Here is a 21453-nt window from a genome sequence, read left to right on the forward strand (position 1 = left end):
CTTAGTTTCTCTATTTTAAGTACCAGATCCGAAATGGTAAATTCAGAAGAGACCTGAGGACAGGACTCCAAACGTTAAAGAAATTCCAGAAGACTGCCAAGATGAAGTACCTGCTTTTGTTTTGTTTGGCCGTTGGTGCCTTTGCCTCGATCAACATCGGTAAGCTGAAATTAAAAGCCAATTAATATTTTAACTTGAACCAAAAGTGCTAACACATATATACGTTATTTTCTTTAATGAAAATCAATTTCAAGATCAAATAATGAGGTAATTTTGATAAATTGTTTCAAAACTTAATACGGGCCATATACCTGAATTGAAGACAAATGTGGTCAACAAAGTGTTGAATAATAGAAAGTCAGATTATCTTAATTATACAGAGCAACTTGTACAGGGAAACTATATTTCAACTCAGGCAACTTAGTTTGATGTCTAATATTATACGTTATTATATTTACCTAACAATCTCAAAGGTTTCCTAGGCATTTCTTTTTTGGCAGAGAGAGAAATAGAAAAAAGATAAACTCTCAAATTGATAGTGCAAAGTAAACCTTTTTCCAGTGCTCTTTGAAAGTCTAATTTTTAATAGAAATGGTCTTGATGTATCCATTTAAGTGTTTAACCATTTCCACTTTTCTAAATAACCTCAATTGCTATACCCGTTGGCTCAACCACCTGAGCTGAACTCACCCTACCGCAGCCCCACTATCACCCTCATTTCCAACATGTATTTATAATAGCCTATACAGTATTCAAATTGAAAGATTGGCAGCTTCGCGCTCGCTGATCCATGTTTACGATACGTATGTGCAAGTCAGTAACAGCGATTGGATGAAAATCCAGTGATGTAGGCCTATCAGCTTCATAGTTTCATAACTAATTTCAGGTATTATTACAAAAGGACACTAGTCTGTCATTGTGGTAGAATGTGCTTCGAAGTGTAGTAATAGCAAGCCTTAAATGAGTACTCGCAGAAGATAATTGTTAATTATTAAGCTATATATCAGCCAGGGTGGACAAATTTCCAATGCTATAGTACGACCATGTTCTAATGTCGTACTTCGAGGCTACCGTATACTGACAGTACAATCAGTTCAGGATATTTATACAACAGAAAAAAGTTGTTCATATTGCTCGTAGCGTACTTACAAGAGCTTTGAATTTTGAAGTGAAAATAACGTTATTAACAAATGCATCGAATGGGAGGTTACATGAGAAACGAAATGAATATTCAACGTATGTCAGCGCATGCGCTTAACTACAGCTACGCCCAATTGGCATTCGACAATCCCTTCAACTGATTTCAAAAGTATGTTCGCGGCAAGAAAAATGTTCTTTATATCTTATTTGACAATTTACGCTATAAAAAAATCAGTTGCTCAAAGCAAACAGAAACAGAGATGAAATATTTTCAACCATATTTCTAGTTTTGCTACCTGCAAATTTAAATATGTGAATCGACTCATAAGAATTGATATTTTTGGAAGAAAAACGATGTTTGTATACAAATTGATATTGCTCTACTTCTTTAATTTGGAGTACAATAATATTTCGCATTAATAATAAAAAAAATAATAAAAGTAAAAAATATGAATAACGGTTTCTGTTCCGAAGAAATTGTAGGCCTACACAAAAATTTTAAATTAAAAAATCAGTCTTTATAAAAAGAGAAATAGCGATAGCATTAGATTATAGATAAGGTCGAACCACTTGACCGGCCTTGTTGTTTTCCAGTTATCTAATTTCTACTAATTGTGGTTCAGAATAAACAAGGGTTTTACTAATTAGCCTATTAATGCTGATATCAGGACCCTCGTAAATTAGTTGTCTATTATAGATTAAAATTGCTTTATCATAATTGGTTAGATGAATCGAAAGATAAAAGTTTGTTGTTAAGGTAATCATTAATCCTTATCTTCAGAGATAAGACAATGGCCTTCGGATCTTAGAATTTTGATCATCTCGATTCTTCGTCTTGGGTAATTATTATGTGATATATGGCAATCAGCTGATTTTTGTTCAGATTACTATCAAACATTAAAATAGCACAACAGTTTATGACCAAAAAGAAAATCTTTAGGTGTTTCATTATCTTCGAATTATAAGTACCCAAACCGTACATCTAAACACACTCTCTCGCACTTCCAAGGCACCGATTTTATCCCTTCCCCCTCCCTCAACAACTGACACGCGTACCCCGGTCCCCACTAGCTTTTCCGTTTACGACCTTGCACCTTTGCGTTTTTATTGCGCATGAGCAATGCTAGTTTAGTTACGGTTAGGGAATTCCCCAAATTGGTGTCTGTGTATTATTTCGCTGCATATTGTAAGGTTTGCTTTCCCACATGGAATATTGGTTATTCGTGGTTCGGCATTTCCCGAAGGATGATTTTTACTATGTGAAGTCAATCGTGTTAATTTACAGCTCCTCGGCCATATACGCCGATGCATATCTGCATTTGTTCATATTCTAATCTTAATTATACTTAGCTAAGTGGCAGCTAGCCGAGATCCAGTCTTATCATTACGTTAAAGCCAGCTTGAACAGTCAAACGTTTGGGTTTACGTATTAATGAATGGCCTACCATAGCCTAGCTCTTTTCAGTTTGAGAATGCTTCAGTCTCACTTTTAAGATGTAGGCCTAGCTACATACTCCGAAATATGTACAGGTACGTAACGTACGTATAACTGCAGATTCGATTAACAACACTTTAGTAGTTTTTGAAAGCCTGAGTGTGATCGAGACTCACATCAGGAGTTCTATACGAATATAAGAATATTTTGGAATTTGGACACTAACTATACACTGTAATGTTAGTTTGTCATCAGCTGCCAGATTGTACAAGAATGTTTAATGATCACTAAGTTGTAGAATCCCACCAATGTTCCTGCAGCTATATATACTTTATCCTTCCTGGTACCATGTCAAATGACCTAATTATTGGCATTTACATTTCACAGAGAGAGAGGGTGAGTGCCCAACCGACATCACCAACGTTGACTCGACCCTGTATGGTGTGTGCAATGATGAGTGTGACGTTGACTCATCCTGCTCTGATCAGCTGCACAAGTGCTGTGCGACCAACTGCGGTAGGAGGTGTGTCAACCCAATGCGGGTGACTCCGGTCACAGAGGAAGAAGGTAGGTCAAATGTCAAGAAATAAAGTAAAAAAATAAATGTAATACTTGATAATGGTAACTTGCTAGACGAAAGTAACATTTTCATTTCTGAAAAGTGTGATTGAATAATGTGACTAAGGTGATGTGAGTTCCACATCCAACTAATAATTTTTACCTTCTCAGTGAGATATGCTTTCTTAGTTCTCCTATTCTATGCAATATTGTTTAGTTGTGAGTCAACAAATTGAGACAATGGTCTAAAGTTAGTACTTGACAAGGAGTCTCATTTGTGTCTTCCCATATTTTCTTTGTTTTTCTAGCTGTATCAATGGCCTTTTCAGAAATCTAAAACTAAACTTGTAAAACAGTTTAAAAGTAACTAACTTGAACTAAAAAATTTGACAATTTACAGAGAACAAGACCCGCGAGGAGATCACCGAAATGCTGACCACCATCTTGTCCGAGAGACGGGACCTGATCAAGAAGCTTGATATGTATCCACCACCACTTGCCAGGTTTATCATGATGAAGAACCGTAGTGATGTAGTCCGTATGTGCGTCACCACCCCATGCGAATTGAGGAAATGCCAGCGCATTGCCCAGACTATGACCTACAAGGTTACTCCACGTAAGGAATGGTTCTGCCAACTCGCCACCACCACAGAGCAGTGTTTGTTCTGGTTAGTACAGTACTCTTCTATCTAAATTATCTTTTCTCTGAAGAATGAATGTAGCCTAGTCTGAGCAATCACATAATTATGCAAACTGTTATGCCAGATTCTCTTCCTATAATCTTTCACGGCCTAGAAGTTATTAGGGAAGGTAATATGGTCCACTTTCAGTTAATAGAACACAAAATAGACATAGTTAATTACAATAAACTTCATTATAACTGATAAGTGCAATAATTTCATTATATAGCTGACCAGTACAATGACTTCACTATTTAACTTTTCTCGTTTAATATTTATGAACACATATTAACCAAGTTGTGAATGCTAAACATTTTATTTCAGGGCCGAACGAGGCTGGACTGATACCGTCATGGCTCGTGAGAACAAGATCTTTGTTGCCGTGGATAAATTCAATGTCACCAGCTTGGCCTATGAGAAGAACAAGAATGCTGTAAGTTTATGATAGCCCTCAAATGTATACAAATCAATGTTACAGTGCAAAGAGAAACTATTTTCAGAATGGAGAAACTCTGTATATGTGATTTGAAGCCTTCTTTCATCAGAGCTTCTACAATTCTACAATACAGGCTATAACAACCTTGCTAAATTTGTAGAGTAAGATTCCTGAAAATGCTACATTTTGTCCAACAAGAAATTAACAGCTTAAAGTGAATTAACCAATTAGCTGTGTAAAGTACGATGTTATCATTTCTTTGTAATGACAAGGTAACAATAAGTCATATTGTTTATGTAAATAGTACAGGTGTATATTGTTGAGGAATTATTATGTTTTCATTTTCTCATAACTAGCCCACTGAGATCGAAAAGAAGGTACAGAACATTACCCTTGCACTGACCCTGACGACCAGTAACATTGAGACATTCCATCATCTGATGGGCCGCAAGGTCTGCAGTGCTGGTGTCAACATCACCTCTGCTTTCATCACCCCAATGTGCAACCTCATCTATAAGGATGTCATGTTGGCAACCGGTGATGTGGTCGAGTCATCAGCTGATTTCTTTGGAAAGATGTGTGTTCCAGGTATGGGAAGCACTAAAACATTTGTCACAGCTAATAGGTTAAATATAGTTGTCTGGGATTGATGAAATATTTGTCCTTCTCCAGCAGTGGAGCTCATTAGACATTCTTGTTTCTGTGTTAATTAAGGAGAAGTTGGAGTGGGAGGAGGGAGATGTGCAAGTCACATTTCAAATACAATGCCATCACATGACTTAATTCTCTTCAAACAATCTCAGTTCCAAACAGAACTTTTATCTTGAAGAAAAAAAGATGCTTCTGGTATTCCTTGGGTTCAGATTAAAATTATTATCAGAATTAGAGCATGAGGTGTTATAGTTTTAGAGCTGTCCTGCAATTCATCCAACTGTAAGACGTTGTGACAAGTAATTTGTATTCATTTCTTGCATTATTTCTTCCAGCTATTTTGTACGTGTCAATCAATTTAAACTCTTTTCCTATATTTAGGAATTCTGAACAAGACTTTCGACAAGAACGAAACCTACCCAGAAAAGCTGACCACTGCATGCCACAACTTGGAGACTGAGTACACTGGTATCAAAGGAAGCCTCAAGTGTATCAAGAGCGGCCATGGAGAGGTTGTCTTTGTCGACTCAAAGGTTGTCAAAGAGCTCGACGAACGTTTCGGTGAGTAATTCATTCAATAAATAATGAAAGTCAATCATCTGCTACATAAATTCTCTCTCAACGACTTTTCATCTGAAATCAAGTTCTGCTTATATATAACTCTTGCAAATTGGTGGTATACAAATCTAAGTTTTGCTACTTTTTGCATATTCTTGTCAGACACATTTAATGTTTATTGTGGCTGAGTAGTTAACACAGCAAACAATGGGATGTTGGTGTTTGCATGATTTGCAACCATATATATTGGACAGTAAGGGAGATGAACATTTATGTTCACTTACAAACAGCACTATAACATCAACGAACAGGGAGGCAATATTTAATTGATCTGTAAAAACTCATGCAGTAAACCAAATAACCTGACATGTAACAGAAGCATTATGCAAGTAGCCACCCTGTTAAGTCTTAATATTAGTGAACTGTATCTTGAAAGAAAGAAAAATAAAGATTTAAGGACAGTTTAATAAGTCATAATTGATAACTATTCATGGTTGGTATAATTAAGCTTGTCTATGAAGTGTGCAGTACTGAATAATGATGTATTATGTCTGTCTTAAAGCAAAGTTTTAATCAAGTTTTTGATGTTAAATATTCATGTATCATGTTTCAGCTTGTTGGTATTGAATATTCAGGTTCCTGTTTCAGCTTGTTGGTATTGAATATTCAGGTATCCTTGGTATTGAATATTCATGTTCCTGTTTCAACTTGTTGGCATTGAATATTCATGTATCTTGTTTCAGCTTGTTGTTATTGAATATTCATGTATATTGTTTTCCAGCTGGTGTATTCAAGCTTGTTTGTGAAGATCAATCTCTTCCACTTTCTCAGTGGGAGCAGACCAAATGTCACCTCGGCTACACTCCCAGACCAGTACTCTTCCTCAACCCTGAACGTAACGTCACTTACAAGAACGAACTCAAGGAGATTATTCTAGAGGCTGGCAAGGTAACCACAATTAGCCTGTTTCACCCCTTTTTGTAACAATTTTAAGTCTTAGTTGGGTTTTAAAGAGAATCAATCTTTTATTATATGGGATCTTATCATTAGTATCAGATGTTGCAGGTTATGATAGCTAGAAGTCTGCTTTAAAGTGTATCCACAGAAAGTGATCTTTCTTACTTTGAGAGAGAAAAAGAGAACCAGCATAGTGAGAGAGTAGCAGTCAGACAAGTAAAATATAATTGTATTCAAAGAAGACCTTCTCTAACAGGCCAGATTGATAAAGTTAGAAATATTTTACCAGACACTGGAAAGAATCAAGTATGATTAAAAGCATCTGTCTCTTCAAATGAAATTGCCAAGAGTGACTATAGAATGGCGGTAATAGTTTGACGACAATAATAGCCTGATGATTATCAGTTTTTCACACAACTAGTTTTGGAGGTAATTACTCTGTTAACCTTTCAGTTTCCTTTCTATTTCCTTCATCAGATGAAGACCCCAACTGTTGACCTGTTCAACAGCTCTGACTATGTCTGTATCAAGGAAGCCCCCAAGGATCTTATCTTTATGGACGAGAACACCAATCTGGAATTCTTGGAAGACCCATTCAGTCTCCCAGCTGTCCAGGAGTACATGAAAGTCTTCAACACCTGCCAAGCCCTGACACCCAAACCTCGTGCCAAGATCTGCACCACCACTCCTGTCCAGTACCAGAAATGTATCACCATGAAGAAGGTCTTCCAGACTGATATTGAGGTACGTACATCTCGCTGATTCCAAACAATTAATCTTTACTCTGCATTCTAGATACTCCAAATATGGTGGATACCGTATTTATTTGAGAATGCACTGGTACTGATGTAGTATCTCCATTTTGGTATTTTCTAACTTTTGTTATGACGTAATTTATGACTTCAGAGAGGCAGTTAACAAAACTAATAGGTTCGAAATAAGTTGCACTTATGCATTGGGCAGTAAGAGACATCTCTACACCAGCTGTTATCATTTTATGCATGAAACTACTACTAACTTCACAAAGAAAGAATTTACAAAATGACTATTTGGAATATTTTTATTAGCTGTGCAGACAAATTTAGATCACATGGAATATTTGGCAATATGTCTGTCATGCATATGATTATTAGAAAAAAAAATGAATGATCTAAAAATATAGTTGTTTATCCTTTATTTTCAAAAAAATTTAGCTTAGGAACATCTCATGGGGATGTGTCCTTGCCAGGACCGAGATGGACTGCATGCGCAATGTCCTGAACGGTACCGCTGACCTTTACTCTGGTGATGTCAAGGAGATCTTCACTGCCGGAAACGACTTCCAGCTGCAGCCAATGATGATTCAAGATGAGAACCTTCGCTTCCAGAAGAGCCTCTTCCACAATGCCACTGTCAAGAGCTATACCATCGCTGTCATGAAGAAGAGCAAATTCTGGAAGAAGTTCGGAGAGGACACCAAGGTGGTCAACATTCGAAACCTCACCGTCTGTTCTCCAGACATCAAGAGTGTCCCCAACTTTCACCTCCCAATCGGTCACCTTCTCTCCAATGGCGTCATCCCACGTATTGGATCAGTCTTTGAATCGGTCAGCCGTTTCTACAAGAGTGTCTGCTTGCCAGGTACAATTTTTTTGTTTTGTTTCTGTGGATATAAATTTGGCAAACCATCTTTCCAGTGATGTTGGTCAAACCTTAAAAACAATACACTTCTCAACATTTGTTTTCATATCAGATCAAGAAAAGAAAACATTAATTTGGATGTCTTATAGAACTTTTAATATTAATACTTTAAAGAGAGTTCATGAAGCTCAGCCTAGACTTGAGGGCTGCTGACGCTGATGGTCTTGTGCAGAATAGAACAGAACAGTTAAGGACTTATAGCATAAAAACCTGTTCAAGATGTAGTAGAAGAATAAGTTACTTATTATTAATCCATGGTTGTGCAATCAGGTGCTGCCCCCGTTGACTGGACCTGGGACTCTGATCTTATCCTTGGACATGAAGTCAACTGGGGAATCCCTGGACTCAGCTTCTACAACTTCACTGGCTTTGACTGGTTCATCTGGAATGCACCACACACCTGGACTTTCTACAACATGAACCGTAAGACCCCAGGGTGAGTACACAGTGACATATGCTTTGGGGGGGGAGGTAAAGAGGGGGATAAACAGGGAATGCTGACAAGGTTTATTAGCAAACAGGTGCATGCATTGGTTATAGACATTGTGTTCGTTGTTTTATCGGGTTTGGTAGTGCATGGAACATTGTGGCAAAGAAAACTTTGAAGCTTTTCTTATGTCATCTTTGTCTGTTCAGACTGTGCCAGCTTTTGTAGTTTACTTTTAAACTAACAGAGCATTTCTCAGGTATATTACTGACAGATCTATGTCTAAAAGACAAAACAAAAATAGTTATAGTTAGTTATAAGTGAAGAGGAGAAATGACTTTCTATAATTCACAGCTACAGTCCAACATATCAAGCACTCTAACTTTTTTTTATTTACCTGCACAGGCCAGTACTGCATCAGTTTATTTGCATTTATTTGTTCTTTGCATTTATTTGTTTCTTAGAACTCTCAAGGAATTCATGAAGAACCGTATGCTCATCCCACTTCTGGAGGGCAAACTCACCGTACCAGAGGGCTTCAACCCAGACACCTTCGACTACAGCATCCTTGACGATGTCCTCAGCGTTGAAGGTCTCGGAGATATCCTTAACGACATTCCAGATGAGATCCGTGATAGCCTGGTTGACATCAGGACCAAGAGAGTTGACAGGGTATGTGGTAGTGTTTAGTTTTTATTGTTTAGTTACATTCTTTTATGTTTACATGTTTTCATGGAGAGATTATAAGTTGTAACAACTTGGATTGTAAACATATATCTTACCAAATATTATGAAAGATGTTTTATTCACATTATTTTGATTAGATACACGGTCAATTAAAGGGATGCTGACATAGGGTTGCCATGGTAACATTCGTTCGCCTACAAAATAACTATGTTGTTACAATTTAGTATAGCTACTTCAGGTGAGCAGCAGCTGGTCTCTCGGTTATAAGAACTCTTCATCTTTTTTCTCTTCGACATACAGAAAGAGAAATTCAGGGAACTGTACGAGGAGAAGACTGGTGATGCATTCGTCAGCCTCAGGGACCGTCGTCTAGGAAAACTCACCCTCCGTGGGTAAGTCAACTTATTACAACTGACATTGAATCTCCAAAATATATATTTTCAAGTCATTTTAATTGCTTGCCTTAATGTTGATGCAGTCATATTGAGAATTAAAAAATGTGTCATTAAACTTGAGCAGTACAAGAAAAATCAATGATTATATTCAAATCAATTTAGAGAGACTTGAAAGTTTAACTTGTGCTTCATCAGTTTTTCTTCTTGTTTTTGTCTCATAAAGACAAGTCTACATTTTTTAAAATAACTTTAAAGTAAAAAAATCATATTCCAACTTTCCTTTGATTCACCTCATATGTATGTACTTCTCTTACGCAGTTTCATCCTGTTTCAAATGTATTTCATTGAAGTTTTACCGAATGAGGATTTTCCTCTTCAACCTCCAGATTCCTCCAGCAGTCTTTCCAGAACATGGAAGATGAATGGGGTATCTTTGATGATGTCAACGCTCCAGTCCTGTCCTCCAAGTCTGTCGGCAAGGGTATGACCGGTGGTAAGGTCTCCAACCTGCGTGACATCCTCCGTGGTGCTGCAACCAGTGCTGACGATAACACTGTCATCGGTAACCTCCTGAAGGACTACGACAGGTAAGAATAGTTTAACAAAAAGTAGTGTCATGCCTCCTGCAGAACAAAGTGACCATTAATTAATTAGTTCATTAGTTTAGTTTATCATGGCTGTTGTTATCCTTGCAGTATTGTCCCTTCTTTTGATCTTAATAAAGCAAATATACTCTGTAATGGCAGAAAATTGATATTTCAGTTTCGACAAGCTGTTAGTGCATACTTGCATGGTATTGAGGAAAAATATTTCATTGACTATTGCCATGTTTGTTACACTACTTTAGAAAACTCCAACTCTAACTGTTTACAGTTTTTTTTGTCACTGCATAGTGGTTATTTAAAGTGGGTGTTTTAATTGTGTATTCATACCTCTGTAATTAATTTACGACCCTCTCATGATGAAATATCACAATGTATCATAATATCACCTAGTTTAAGTAGTGATAATGTGAGCAGAATAAAATACATCCCGTTGGTAACTTGTGTTAATTACTAACGACAAAATAATCAATTAGTCCGTATGTGTTTCTATCATGTTATCTTTACGCCAGAGCGTTTCCATGTAGTAACATGTAAGAATTGGAAAATTTCAGCTTTAAACTGGAAAATCAGACATACACCCAGACATATGATAGGCAGTCATATGATAGGCAGTCATTAAGTGTTTTGATGATTCATCCTGAAGACCACTTTGACATGGTAACATATTTAATTGTCAAAAACTGATCATAAGTACTTTTGTATAGCTTTTAACAAAATTTGAGTGCAAATATATGCTGAACCTTGATTCTCCACATGATGTAATGTGAATGGAAAGTTAATGTCTTGATTTGATGATCTCTTTCAGTGAATACACCGTCCCAGTCATCTCACGCATCTTCTCCAAGCTGCTCAACGAGCGTTTCGAGACCCTCGACGGTTTGGCCAAGACCCTGGAGATCCTTCACCGTGTCCCAACCATGAGTAGCATCAGGGGTACCGACTACGAATGGCTCAAACACCCAGCTGTCCAGGTCCGTCTCATTTTGTTAGATACCATTGAAAATAGGACGGGAACTTTAGCTCATGCTCTTCCAAAAATAACATGAAAAACAGAAAGAAGTAAATTGCAAGACAAGAACAGCACAAATTACTGAATGAAAATGGAAGACCTGAGAATGCAAATCTCTGTATGTTGATAATCAACAGATTTGATAGTGATAGTCTAATTAGGATATGTGAGCTGAGAGCACGCACCTTTGGGAGATCAATAGCTAATTCAATCAAACCATGTGGGAACTAACAGATAAATGAAAGAAGGGTTCAAAGAATGGTTTGCAATTTGAGTATATATGACAAGATTGAATAACGTTCTTGACTTACATGTAAAAAAACTAAATCTTAGCTCATTATAAAATCACTTTCAAAGGTGGATTTACAATTTGAGAACAAATCTCTTTGTCTTTCTATTTTGTAGTCTTACCTTAAGATCTACGCTCCCCGTCTGATCAGCTTCCACAGCGACCTTTACACCAACGAAGAGTTGGCCAAGACTCAGTTCAGCCGTTATCTCAACCCTATTTGGCTTTCACCTACCTTCAAGGACTTCTTGGATGTCACTAAGGTAAGGATTTTCACAACAGTAACAATGACTAGTTTTCTGAAAAGATGGAGGGTCCATTTTCCAGATTTAAGAATTTGCAAATGGGTAAATCCCTTGCAGAGTATTCCGTTAAAGGTTTCATGGAGTAATCTATTTGGGTGGTATTCATTGTACCTGGTAATATAATTATCTTGCACGGTATTCTGGATATTCCAGTCTGCAATATTAAAATTAATGGTATTAAAAATGATGCAAAAAGATGCATCAACTGATAAGATTAATTTTGGTGGATGGCTATATAAAAATTTTGGACAACAACATTCTCTGAGCATTGTGATTATCTTAGAATAAATTATTCCAAGATGTGGAAGAAATATCCTCCAATTATTGCCGTTTGACTGCAGTCTAGCATACCTTGAAATTCTTGGCTCTTAATGTATAGGGATCGGAGGGGTTTAAGTGATTAATTATATGTAAATTAGTATATTTGTGTAGAAATTTGGGAATAAGATTTATTCTTCTCTCCCTGAAACAGACCCACATGACCAAACTGACAGAAATGTGCCGTGGATATGGTGACCGCCAGGGAGTTGGCAACAGCCACGAGCCATTCTATGGCAACGAGGGCGCTCTTAGGTGCATCGAGGACACAGAGGAGGGAGACATTGCTTTCATTGACACCAAGAACTTTGCCACTCTTTCCACAACTGACTACGTGATGGTTACTCCTCTCGGAATTGTTCAGCCCATCAACCCAGAAAGCATCATGAACGGAACCTTTGGAACCGTTCCTTTCCCTGCCCTCATGACTGCCTTTAACAAGACAGGTTAGAGTTCAGTATGATACAATTAAACATATATCAACAATTGTCTTGTGGCATATGCTGGTGATATCATTCACTTCACTTGGTCTGGTGAGGGGGTAGGGTGGGGGGGTGGGAGGAGGGGTGTAAATGTACTTTGAAGAAAACTTAAGTTCCTCTAGAAAGGAAGCCAGAAATGTTTCTGCCTGATTTTTAGTTAATACATTTATGCCATTTAGTTAATTAAACTCTAAAACGTCCAATGTGATCACAGTACATTATAAATTGTAACATTAATTAGAGTACATAATATATGTTACGGATGATTATGGCGTTGAACTCACTGTTTCCTTGTTTTAACATTGATGAAATGTGTCATATTTCAGCAGTCTAGACTTGTGTAGGCTGATCTAGGTACAAATGTAATTACATGGAGGCATCATGAAAGTCATTTATTAAACTTTGACTTGACAAATTCATAACATAGTTTAATTAAGTAGTTTAATTACCTGTTTCTTTTACAATAGCATTTGCTCTAAATTGAAGTACCACAGTTTTTAACTGAAATACTTTCTCTTGTTTTGCTCAATAATAGGAACATGGCGCTGGAATGTCACCAAGGCTCTGTTGATTGCCCAGAAGAAGTACCCCACCAACACTACCACCGACTACACCATGTATGGAGTTGACAGCGTCTTCATGCCAGAGACCAAGAAGATGTACCCAGTACCCCTCAACATGCAGACACACCCAACCTACCTCGGATCTAGACTGACACGTGCCTTTGAAGCCCTCATCAAACCATCCACTCGTAAGTTTTCTTGTAGCAATTGTCCCATGCCCCCATCCCAGATTTAAACACAAAAGCACAAGAAAAATATGCAACTTGTGTCACCCAATCAGTCTCTCTATCTCACATACATGTCCAAAGTTAATTTGTTCCTTTCCACCTTTTAGCCCCCCGCCACTCTACATTGTCACTTTCAAGTAAATATAGTCAATCAATTCTCTGTGATATTTCTCCAACTGTAACTTCACTATACATGTCTTTAAGATGTTCCGACATGTTCTTTTCTATATTTACTCTTTCTCAGATGACTGGTGGAAGGAGAGACGCCACATTTGCTCAGGAGAATCTTACACCAATGTCATTGAACAGAGGAACGGAACCTGCAAGGCAATCGTCAAGGATGTCACTTGTGGTGGAATGCCACGACCCAAGGTCATCAGTGTCGGAACCACCGAGAACAAGAAACCAGTCGTTGTCAGGATGTGCAGGTGAGCTTTAGCTAAACCTTCAAAGGTTTTTTGGATAACAGTTTTAGTACCTACTTCATTGGTAGAATTGTAACAAAGTAATTTGATAATTTACACTGCTGGTTCTAAAGGTGTTCCTTCATCAGCAATGGTATAGGTCTCGGCTAATCTTTGTAATATTAAGGTACCCATGGATCCAATGTGTTTCTCATGATAAAGGAACCACTCTCCTGATATACAAAACTGATAGAACTTCTGTTCCTTCTGTACAAACAGCCGTCCAACCTCCTTTGTTCGTGAAATGGCAGAATTCCGTTGCGATAATGGCTATGGTTACCTCAAGCCTGTCATGGTACCAACCACTTGCTCATGTGTCCCATGTGATGAAATCGAGTACAAGCCTACCTGGACCACTGATATTATGTGGAACACTACCGAGAAGAATCACATCATCACCGAACACGTTGAAACTATGATGAAACTTTGGGGTAAGGATGATCATATCCTAACAGCTTAGAGGAATGCACAGCAGTCAATGTAATGTCTTCAATTTCTTCAGTTAATATCAAACTATCTTACTGTATTCTTGAACAGAAAATCAAAGATCCTATAATACTAGTAGTGAGAAAATCTCACATTTTTTATAGTAAACCTGATTTTCACCTAACTAATCTTTTTAGAGACAAAGCTAATACCTAACTACAGTTTCATGCCACATATGAGCATACTTACATTTACTTTAATCATTTTTTCACTCTTGACAATCTTCAGGTAACGAAGAATTCTGGACCAACCACACTCTCAACTCCAACTTCGAAATTGGAGTCGTGAATGTCACCGCCATGAAGAATGAAACAGAGAAACTTGGCCCACTCACCGTCCTCAAATCAGTGGGCTCCTGCGAGGCCAACTGGTATGGTAACGGATGGAACACAGAGTGGTTCGTCAACACTAGCCGTCCAGTATGCTTGGGTACCATCCCAGGACTCCGCCGTACCCTCACTGCCCAGAGAATCCAGACTAAGCTGATGCCATAAACCCTGTAACAACTCTTAACCTCTTAATTACCTTCTTTTTTTTTCTAGGAAAAAAAATTAAATTGATTGTTCTTTGTCCAAAAAAGTTATTCAAAGTTTAAAGAAATTTCACCAGCAGTATTAACGAGATTTATTTGATCCACACCTACATATGTTTGTAGTAAAATCTGACTTCTATGCAATTTAGGAAAGACAAAGAACTGAAAGTAATAAAGAAAAGTATATTTCAGGATTCATGATATCTTCTTTATTATTTTACAAGAAATTGTCAGTTGTTTGAAAAATAGATGCAGAAAACTACATTTCTTTCCGCTCATTGTCATTTATGGATTTGTCTTTGTAGAATAAGGTGAACAGACAACCCCGATTGTTGGGAACAGTCCCCTATTCCATGCTTTTGTCCCCGATTAATTAGTGTCCCCGAAAAATGTCCCAGATTTAACAAGAAGTGTTTGAAATTTTAAAAATACAACATTTTCTGTTTCTGTCAAATACTTGTTAAAAACCCCTCTCTGGTATCACAACGAGGATGTTGGTACGCAGCGCAGCAGTGCTAATAACAATGCGTCTTAAACACCTCAATACTAGGACTCTCTTTAACAGCCAAGGATTGCGTATGCCATTCTTTTTTAGTCCTAGGATAGAAACTATACTGAAAAGCACGATGATTATGTGGAATTTGAGTATAGCGGCCACGTCTCCCTGGTTTTAAGAAAGGATTAGTCTCGTTTGGGCTGAAACTAGGCCATTAATAATTTGATAAAAAAGCATGAGTCTGGCCCTTTTCCTTCTTTCTGTGAGGGGTTCCCATTTCAAAATCTCCAAGATCTCAGTGACGCTGGATTGCCTACGGATATCACAAGTTACAAAACGTGCTGCCTTCCTTTGAATTTTTTTCTATTTGATCTTGGTGTGAGACCTTACAAGGGTCCCAAATGGAGCTGCATATCCACAACAAATTTAGAAATGTTGCAAAATCTCCCATCCTGCCCGTTATACTTTAATTACACGCCTTTAAATAACCATAGACAAGGGCGTAGGAACTGGGGGGGCTGGGGGGGCGCCAGCCCCCCCAGTGAAAAATGTGGAGGGGCGGAAGTATCATTCCACCCCCCCGGTTCGCAGGTCAGAAAACCCCTTTTTCATTTCCAAATGAGAAAAAAAAATCTCATTTGGAGCACCAAATTGCATCTAAGGCCAGTTGAAAATACAAAATTAAGTTTACAAAATGGAGTGGGTGTTGAAGTGTGCTATATTGCACCAAATTGCATCTGAGGCCACCTGGAAATGCAAAAAATTCCAAAGGGGAGGGGGACACCCCCTCCCCTTAGACCGGCCATCAGTCTTCAGCCCCCCCCCACTCAAAAGTACCTTCCTACGCCACTGACCATAGATGTACAGATATACCTCACACAGGCGATCAAAGAGATTGAAACAAACCGAGGGAGTGGGTGCAGTGATTCTATCTGCACATAAACCCTGTGATAACATAAACAACTAACCGAGGGAGTGGGTGCAGTGATTCTATCTGCCCATAAACCCTGTGATTACATAAACAACAAACCAAGGGAGTGGGTGCAGTGATTCTATCTGCCCAAAACCATGTGATAACATCTTCAAACACCTTTCAAACTATGGAGTAAGCAGGAGGAGAGAGAGAGGCGGGTTGAATCAGTGTTTGTTTTTATCTTATAGGATCTTTGGAATTAATCTGCAATTTTAGATGAAACTAGTTCAATTTAAATTAATCTGCAATTAACAAAGGTACAGTAACTAGTAAAAAAAAATAACTTCTCCCCAGCCAATAGATTCCATGATCAATGATTGGATGGAGATGGCAGAGGGGAAGTGTGGGTGTATGGTATAAAATAACAAGACAATGTACCAAGATTTTAGGTAGAATTGCCCCCCCCCCCCCCAAACCCTCCCATGCCCTTCACTATAATTGCATCTTTAAGAAAACCTTGTTTATAAACATAGAAAACGTCAACTTTCAGTTTGAAATCGACTGAAATATTGCAAACACTTTGATTGTCATTGTAAGCGGTACATTATAGGCTGTTAACAGATTTTAACAAACAGACACACACAGAGACAGGCAGAAAAGAAACAGATAATGAATACATTATATATATGAAGCATATCAATCTATTTAGTGTATATTAAAATGTGCTGAACGTTATAAGACTGTTTTAATTAGTATCAATATATAGTACAAAAATATTCCTGGTGTAAAAAGGTATAAAATAAGAGGTATTCCACTAATAAGCTGTGTGACCTATCTATATTAACATCCACAACAAAATAGATCTTTTACCATTTTATTTCATTTGCTCTGTTTCCACCTTTCGTAGTACAAAGAATACATGCCCAGTGTGCGAATTTCCTAGAAAACGTCATGATCACTAATATTTTCTGATTTTTAATATCTTGAAGAGGAATCTCCTTATTCTTCTCCTCATACAACCAAAATCTCATTATTGCAAGAGTAGCATAATGATATTAAACCATTCTAGAAAATTCCAGTTTTGATTCTTACTCTCAACTGTTGAACCGCATTACTCGTTTTCATTTCTTTTTAAAATAATTTCCAGTTTCAATTTTCACCAACTTCCATTATAAAAAAACAACTTTACTTTACGTAACATTCAGTGTTAAGTTTAAAACAATGGTTTCCATTACATTTTGACATTACATTTATTACTTTAAAAACACTGTTCATGTGAGCTTTAACATGGATTAAAAACAGGATTTTCAGCCCGGTAACAATGCCACCATCACAGGTGGTGATTTCAATAACAAAGAATCCTGACTCCGCTAACTGGATCAATAATCAGCCTGCATTTAACAGGGAAACTGAAACAAATTTGTGACCCACTCAAAGCTGATGGTTTGCACATGATTGCATTAACTCACAGACTTGGCAGCTTCAGCCTCTGTACTTCACAAAATCATTGTCATAATCATTATAAATAGTACTTTTTCCAAGATTGTTGCTTGCAGTCACAACATGATATTCAACTTAACTAGTATAAATTGCTGATTGCACTTACAAGTTTGGCACACACTGCTACTGAACAGAACATTTGCTTCTTTTTCCAACCTGTTGAAGTTATAATTTTGTAAAATAAACTTTTATTTCTAAGTAAAATGTCTAATATTGATACATTCATATATCATTTCCAATATACAATTTAATTGATAATCTACACCAGATGTGAAATAGAGAATGTGAAATAGAGAATGTGAAATAGAGAATGAGATGTGGAATAGAGAATAGACCTAAGAGTGAGAGGCAGGTGGTGTGTTAAGGACTCTCTCATCCTTTCAGGTTTACCTTAGCACAAACCTTGGTTTAGTGTTATATCTATATATTCTCTACTGCAGTGCTTTACTAAACTGTACAGTAATTCTATATTGTACTACACTATACAAGTTAAAGTGAAATTCCTTGTGGATTCACTGTCAATAATAACCTGAACTGTCTCAGTGAGTTTCCTATCTGCCATAGCCTTTAGACTGTCATCCGCTTTAACCAGCCTGAGTTTCTCTCATATCTATCTCAATGAGACCTTACCCATCTGTCCTAGCCTATACTCTCCCAGTGAGTGTCTCTTATACCTGCCTCAATGAGACCTTACCCATCTGTCCTAGCCTATACTGCCCCAGTGAGTGTCTCTTATATCTGTCTCAATGAGACCTTACCCATCTGTCCTAGCCTATATTGTCCCAGTGAGTGTCTCTTATATCTGTCTCAATGAGACCTTACCCATCTGTCCTAGCCTATACTGCCCCAGTGAGTTTCTCTTATATCTGTCTCAATGAGACCTTACCCATCTGTTCTAGCCTATACTGCCATAATGAGTGTCTCTTATATCTGTCTCAATGAGACCTTATCCCATCTGTCCTAGCCCATACTGCCCCAGTGAGTGTCTCTCAATGAATCCTTATCCCTCTGTCCTAACCTATACTGTCCTAGTGAGTGTCTCTTATATCTGTCTCAATGAGACCTTATCCATCAGGTCTAGTGATTCAATGGTCAGGTTTCTTTCACATAACTTCATCTCCAGTAACTGTGGTTGGCTTTGTTGGTGAGTGGAACGCTTTATATTTCTGCAGTACCTACAATGTACCTTGACACTGTTCCACATCGCTGACTATCTTCTGATACTGCTCCCAAACATCTGAACTGTTTAGGCACATTGTACCACCCCCTCTTTTATACTGGGCAAGCTGTAATTAGAAGGGGAAAAAATCCACATATTAATATTCAGACTATTTGTAACTCACCTGTAAAGTCAACTATTATCTTATTTTACTCTGTTCAGACTACCATAACTGGCACCATTACTGGTGAAGAAACTGTACTTCTACAGAAATTGAACAGAGTTTATCATTGGTCAGTCATAATAAGCCTACTTGTGCATGTTTTAAGCACATTGAGAGAGTTAGACTTATCAGAACAGAGAACTTAAGAAGACAATGAGTAAAATTTGCCAACTCAAAATTCATGTTACACGCTAAAAACTATCCAGGTGTACGTAAAAAAGTTCATTATGAAATAGTATTCACAAAATAGAGTGACCACTGACATGACATCAAAATGGAAGACACATCGATCACCGAGGATATGACGTGACAACTTAGTCGTCTGGGAGCTGCTACTTATGAACAGTGTTTAAAACATGTGGCCCCAGCTTCTACATTTGGCCATGCAAGTACTGAATTTATGTACACAATAACAAACAATCAAGGGCAATACATGGGGTTGCAGATCTCAACTACTCTGCATAATTTAGGCCAATTTGACGAGACCTACATTGACACTTGACCTCAAATCCTTAGTGCTATTTTAATATTCCTATTATTCTCTCCATATCTTGTGGTTGAATGACCTTTTCCAACATACTGACAAGTAGGTAACGGCTACAAATGAGTATTTGGGGTGTTTGACCTTTGACCTTTAATGTTGCCAATCATGCAGGCACAAGTTTTCATGGTCATGCAGGCACCTACCCACCAAGTTTGAACGTGATCGGACTTATATTGTAGGATGTGTGTGCAACTCACTCTTTTGCACAATTTGTCTTCTGACCTCAATTGACCTTTGACCACGACCCTAAACACCTAAATCTGTCCTATTTTAACATTCTTCTCATCATTCTCTACATATCTTGTGCTGTAAAGACTTCCTACATGTTGACAAGTAGAAAAACCCATACAAGTGTGAAAAGCCCAATTGTTAGGTTTCTTGACCTGTGACCTCTGACATATGATGTCAGTAATCATGCAGCATCAGGTTACCTGGTCAGGCACCTCCCTGCCAAGTTCGAACTTGATCAGACTTACCGTCTAGGAGGAGTTTGCGACATTTTCCGCACAATTTGACCTTTGACCTCAGTTGACCTTTGATTCTGACCTTAAGCACCTATCCTATTTTAAAATTTGTCTCATCATTCTTTACATATCTTGTGGTTTCAAGACTTTTCCTACATGTGGACAAGCGAAAATTGGCTAAAAACCAAGTTTGAGTTTTCTTGACCTTTTGACGTCACTAATCAGGCAGTTTACTTGGTCAGCTGGCACCTACCCACCAGGTTTAAAATTGATCAGACTTACGGTATAGGAGGAGTTTGCGACACACAATTTTGCTCACTCAAACACAAAAACACCTCCTTACATTTCCGATGTGGGGTGAAGTACAAGATCGAATCTCCCTATACATTACATTATTATTATTTATTATTATTAATAATATAAATTTTGTATCATACAAATAATAATAATACAAGTAGGGAGATGAGATAACAAAAATTGTGCAACCAGATCTAAGTATGGTACCTTCCTTTGTTTGTACCTTAGTAAATACTTATGCGTACATATGTACGTTACTGTGCTGAGGACAGTACAATATATACAGAAATACATGTCAAACTAGAGCCTTTTAAATGTCTCTACCTACAGTATGGAATGCAGATTGCTTGGTTTTGTTTCAAATGTTCCTCTTTTTTATAAGATATGCCTTTCATACATGTGTCGGGGCGAGAGGTTGTAATGTTATGCAAATTCTACGCACATGTTTATTTTGCTGTGCCTGCATTCGTCCCTCATCACTACAAACTGCCTCCCCACTCTTGAAACCTCCCCATCATCTGGTTAAATGACCAACTGTTTCTTTAAAGAGGTTCCAATTTTACATTTCATATGATGGCAAAGGCCATCAGTCTAGTGGATTCCTAATAACACCTGAATCCATCGAGTAGATAAAGTAATCGTACTTGGGCACTCTAATTTGGGAACTCTAATAACACCTGAATCTATCCAGTAGATAAAGTAATCGTACTTGGGCACTCTAATTTGGGAACTCTAATAACATGCTGAATCTATCCAGTAGATAAAGTAATCGTACTTGGGCACTCTAATTTGGGAACTCTCATAACACCTGAATCTATCAAGTAGATAAAGTAATCGTACTTGGGCACTCTAATTTGGGAACTCTGATAACACCTGAATCTATCTAGAAGATAAAGTAATCGTACTTCGGCACTCTAATTTGGGAACTCTAATAACACCTGAATCTATCTAGTAGATAAAGTAATCCTACTTG

At 37.7% G+C, this 21453-nt stretch overlaps 2 protein-coding genes and 1 long non-coding RNA gene across 6 annotated transcripts in view; 1 reads left to right on the top strand and 2 right to left on the bottom strand.

The window, feature by feature from the left end:
- Window positions 1-15148, top strand: LOC139963768 (major yolk protein-like). The gene is made up of 20 exons (XM_071964887.1): window positions 1-159; window positions 2963-3142; window positions 3534-3801; window positions 4138-4246; window positions 4606-4837; window positions 5282-5461; window positions 6240-6406; window positions 6893-7159; window positions 7609-8035; window positions 8366-8531; window positions 8987-9194; window positions 9510-9601; window positions 9991-10191; window positions 11015-11180; window positions 11624-11770; window positions 12285-12576; window positions 13148-13363; window positions 13647-13830; window positions 14086-14297; window positions 14581-15148. The coding sequence occupies exons 1-20, from the start codon at window positions 102-104 to the stop codon at window positions 14844-14846; spliced, it is 4038 nt and encodes a 1345-aa protein (XP_071820988.1). The 5' UTR covers window positions 1-101; the 3' UTR covers window positions 14847-15148.
- Window positions 10047-11087, bottom strand: LOC139963772 (uncharacterized). The gene is made up of 2 exons (XR_011791752.1): window positions 10950-11087; window positions 10047-10227 (listed from the first exon to the last, which is right to left on the bottom strand). It is a non-coding gene; the product is annotated as an uncharacterized lncRNA (long non-coding RNA).
- Window positions 14879-21453, bottom strand: part of LOC139963769 (plancitoxin-1-like) — a 25994-nt gene continuing 19419 nt past the window's right edge. For 3 of the 4 annotated variants that reach the window (XM_071964888.1, XM_071964889.1, XM_071964890.1), the window contains one exon: window positions 14879-19079. In XM_071964888.1, the coding sequence (XP_071820989.1) occupies window positions 18969-19079 (111 nt within the window). In that variant the 3' untranslated portion in view covers window positions 14879-18968. The remainder of the gene's footprint in view (window positions 19080-21453) is intronic. The other variant, XR_011791751.1, reaches the window with a different exon arrangement.

Source organism: Apostichopus japonicus, chromosome 22, assembly GCF_037975245.1.
Source record: "Apostichopus japonicus isolate 1M-3 chromosome 22, ASM3797524v1, whole genome shotgun sequence".
NCBI lineage: Eukaryota > Metazoa > Echinodermata > Holothuroidea > Aspidochirotida > Stichopodidae > Apostichopus > Apostichopus japonicus.

What these genes read in the sequence shown, in the direction of transcription:
- LOC139963768 (XM_071964887.1), top strand. Translation starts at nt 102, where the DNA reads ATGAAGTACCTGCTTTTGTTTTGTTTGGCCGTTGGTGCCTTTGCCTCG. An exon ending in TCTTCCAGACTGATATTGAG is followed by an intron (nt 7,160 to 7,608) that starts GTACGTACATCT and finishes AAAAAAATTTAG; the next exon opens with CTTAGGAACATCTCATGGGG. An exon ending in AACTATGATGAAACTTTGGG is followed by an intron (nt 14,298 to 14,580) that starts GTAAGGATGATC and finishes GACAATCTTCAG; the next exon opens with GTAACGAAGAATTCTGGACC.